Source organism: Fulmarus glacialis, unplaced genomic scaffold, assembly GCF_000690835.1.
Source record: "Fulmarus glacialis isolate BGI_N327 unplaced genomic scaffold, ASM69083v1 scaffold21619, whole genome shotgun sequence".
Classification (NCBI taxonomy): Eukaryota; Metazoa; Chordata; class Aves; order Procellariiformes; family Procellariidae; genus Fulmarus; species Fulmarus glacialis.
This window is the reverse complement of record NW_009235456.1, coordinates 1-2,048: the sequence shown is the minus strand read 5'-3', so window position 1 is coordinate 2,048 and position 2,048 is coordinate 1. Positions and strand designations below refer to the sequence as shown.

The following is a 2,048-nucleotide window of genomic DNA, read 5'->3' as shown; positions in this document are numbered from 1 at the left end:
CAACAGCCATCAAGGCTTGTGCCGTGGACCTGTCCAGAGCTGGGTTCTGCCAAATATGCGCACGTTGGGTTAGACAGGCCCTGGACCAACCTAGAAAACCCGACTGCTACCAGAGCCACAGGGCTGATAACCCCAATGGGCTGCTGCAGGGACCCCATGCAAGCCCCCTGACTGTCCCCCTAGAAGGTCTTCAGGGGGAATGGGGCAGTGGTGGCTCAGAGGAGATGCTCCCTAGGGTGGGGTGGGGGATGAGTGAAGGCTACAATGGACCACCATGAGCACCCTCCTGGGAGCCTCCACCAGGAGACGGAACCCCAAGCCTCAGTGCTCTAGAACCTGCACTAGGCTGGGGGCCGTTTCCACCCTGGACCCACCCTGCTGAGCTGCTGCTGCCCTCCTGGGCTGGGGCTAGGCTTGATTTTGGGACTTTTGGGACTCATGACACCCAAAGGGCCACTGAGGCGGGGCAGGCAGCGCAGCCGGGGTATGAGCAGGAGCTGCGGGGAGTGAGATTGTCACCAGGAGGAGGGTGAAGAAGGTGAGATGGTTGCAGGAGCACACTGTCCCCTCGTCCCTGGGCTGTGTGACACATCCGCTGCTGCTCCAGCCTCCTGCCTGCCCTGCAACAGGCACAGGGCGACGGCTGTGAGCACTGGGCAAGGCGGGGCAGGCAGCGCAGCCGGGGTATGAGCAGGAGCTGCGGGGAGTGAGATTGTCACCAGGAGGAGGGTGAAGAAGGTGAGATGGTTGCAGGAGCACACTGTCCCCTCGTCCCTGGGCTGTGTGACACATCCGCTGCTGCTCCAGCCTCCTGCCTGCCCTGCAACAGGCACAGGGCGACGGCTGTGAGCACTGGGCACAGCACCCGTAGGCACAGGGCGACGGCCGTGAGCGCTGGGCACAGCACCCGTGCCCAGCCCCACGCCCGGCCCCACCGAGGACCATACCTTTGCTGGGATCCCAGAAGACGCATTGCGGGGTGACGCCCTGCAAGGAGGAAGAGCAGCGTCAGCCGACGCCACAGTGAGGGGCACTGGAGGAGCGATGGAGGGAGGACACGGCTGACTTACATTGGGCAGCTGCCTGTGGGCAAAGGCAAGCTGCACAGGGTTCCGCAGCCCGGAGATGCTCGTCTCTCCCACTGTGATACCCACCACGGTGTCATCCAGGACTTGTCCCATCTGGTTGACCTCCTGTGTGGGGGAAACACTGCCTGAGCCGAGCCGGCAGGTAGTGAGTGCTGGCAGCCAGAGGGATGCGGGCAATGCCAGCTCGTACCTTGAACATGCCAAGCCGCTGGATGTTGAGGACCGTCACCACCACATGTGCTGTCCGGCTGCTCAGGGACCGGAATATCTCCCTGGGGAGCTGGATTTTGCCTGCCTTGCCCTTCTCCGTCATGTTCAGCATCTTAGGGCCCTGTGGTGGAGAACAGCGGTGGGGGGGCTGCTTGCTGACAGCGTCACCTCTCAGCTTGGGACCCACCGACCTTGCTCCAGGCACAAATTCAGCCCTGCCTGGGTGGGTTTTGCTCGGCAACATCGGCAGGAGCCCCGAGGGCAGAAGGGGAGAGCCTCATCCCCAGCACCCAGCAGCAAAGGGGCAGAGTTGGGAGCAGCTCCCAGGAGAGCCCCAACCCACCATCACCTCATGGGACATGGTCCCCTGGGACACCCAGAGAGTGGGAGAGCCTAGGGGTGGGCAGGAGGTGCAAGGTCCCACACGTTCCTCCTCCTCTTCCTCCCCCTGACTACCCGCCTGCTGCTGGGACGGCTCCTTGGGCAGGGCTCTTTCCGCCCCAGCACCATTTCACGTGACTCCTTGCCAAGCTAAAGCTGACGTGGGTCCATGATGCAACCGTGTAGCAGGGTGGAGGAAGAACACGCCACGGCATGCTAAGCCCCACGGCAGGGACCGAGGGATGCTTGGAAGGCGCAGAGCCCTCCGAGCGAGGGAGAGGGGCGCATCTCACCTCCGTGGGGGAAAATGTGATGAGGACATCACGGGTGACAGCCCTGCTGACGTTCAGGAGCAGCACCTTCAGCCCA

At 63.3% G+C, this 2,048-nt stretch overlaps 1 protein-coding gene across 1 annotated transcript in view; it reads right to left on the bottom strand.

Annotated features, from left to right (window-relative positions):
- GPR97 (G protein-coupled receptor 97) overlaps nucleotides 1–2,044 on the bottom strand; it is a gene marked incomplete at its 5' end in the record, with an annotated part of 4,549 nt that extends 2,505 nt beyond the window's left edge. The window contains 6 exons of the mRNA XM_009586036.1: nucleotides 4–46; nucleotides 720–820; nucleotides 948–987; nucleotides 1,071–1,193; nucleotides 1,279–1,419; nucleotides 1,973–2,044. Of these exons, the coding sequence (XP_009584331.1) occupies nucleotides 4–46; nucleotides 720–820; nucleotides 948–987; nucleotides 1,071–1,193; nucleotides 1,279–1,419; nucleotides 1,973–2,044 (520 nt within the window). The remainder of the gene's footprint in view (nucleotides 1–3; nucleotides 47–719; nucleotides 821–947; nucleotides 988–1,070; nucleotides 1,194–1,278; nucleotides 1,420–1,972) is intronic.
- Between the last annotated feature and the right edge of the window lie 4 nt (nucleotides 2,045–2,048).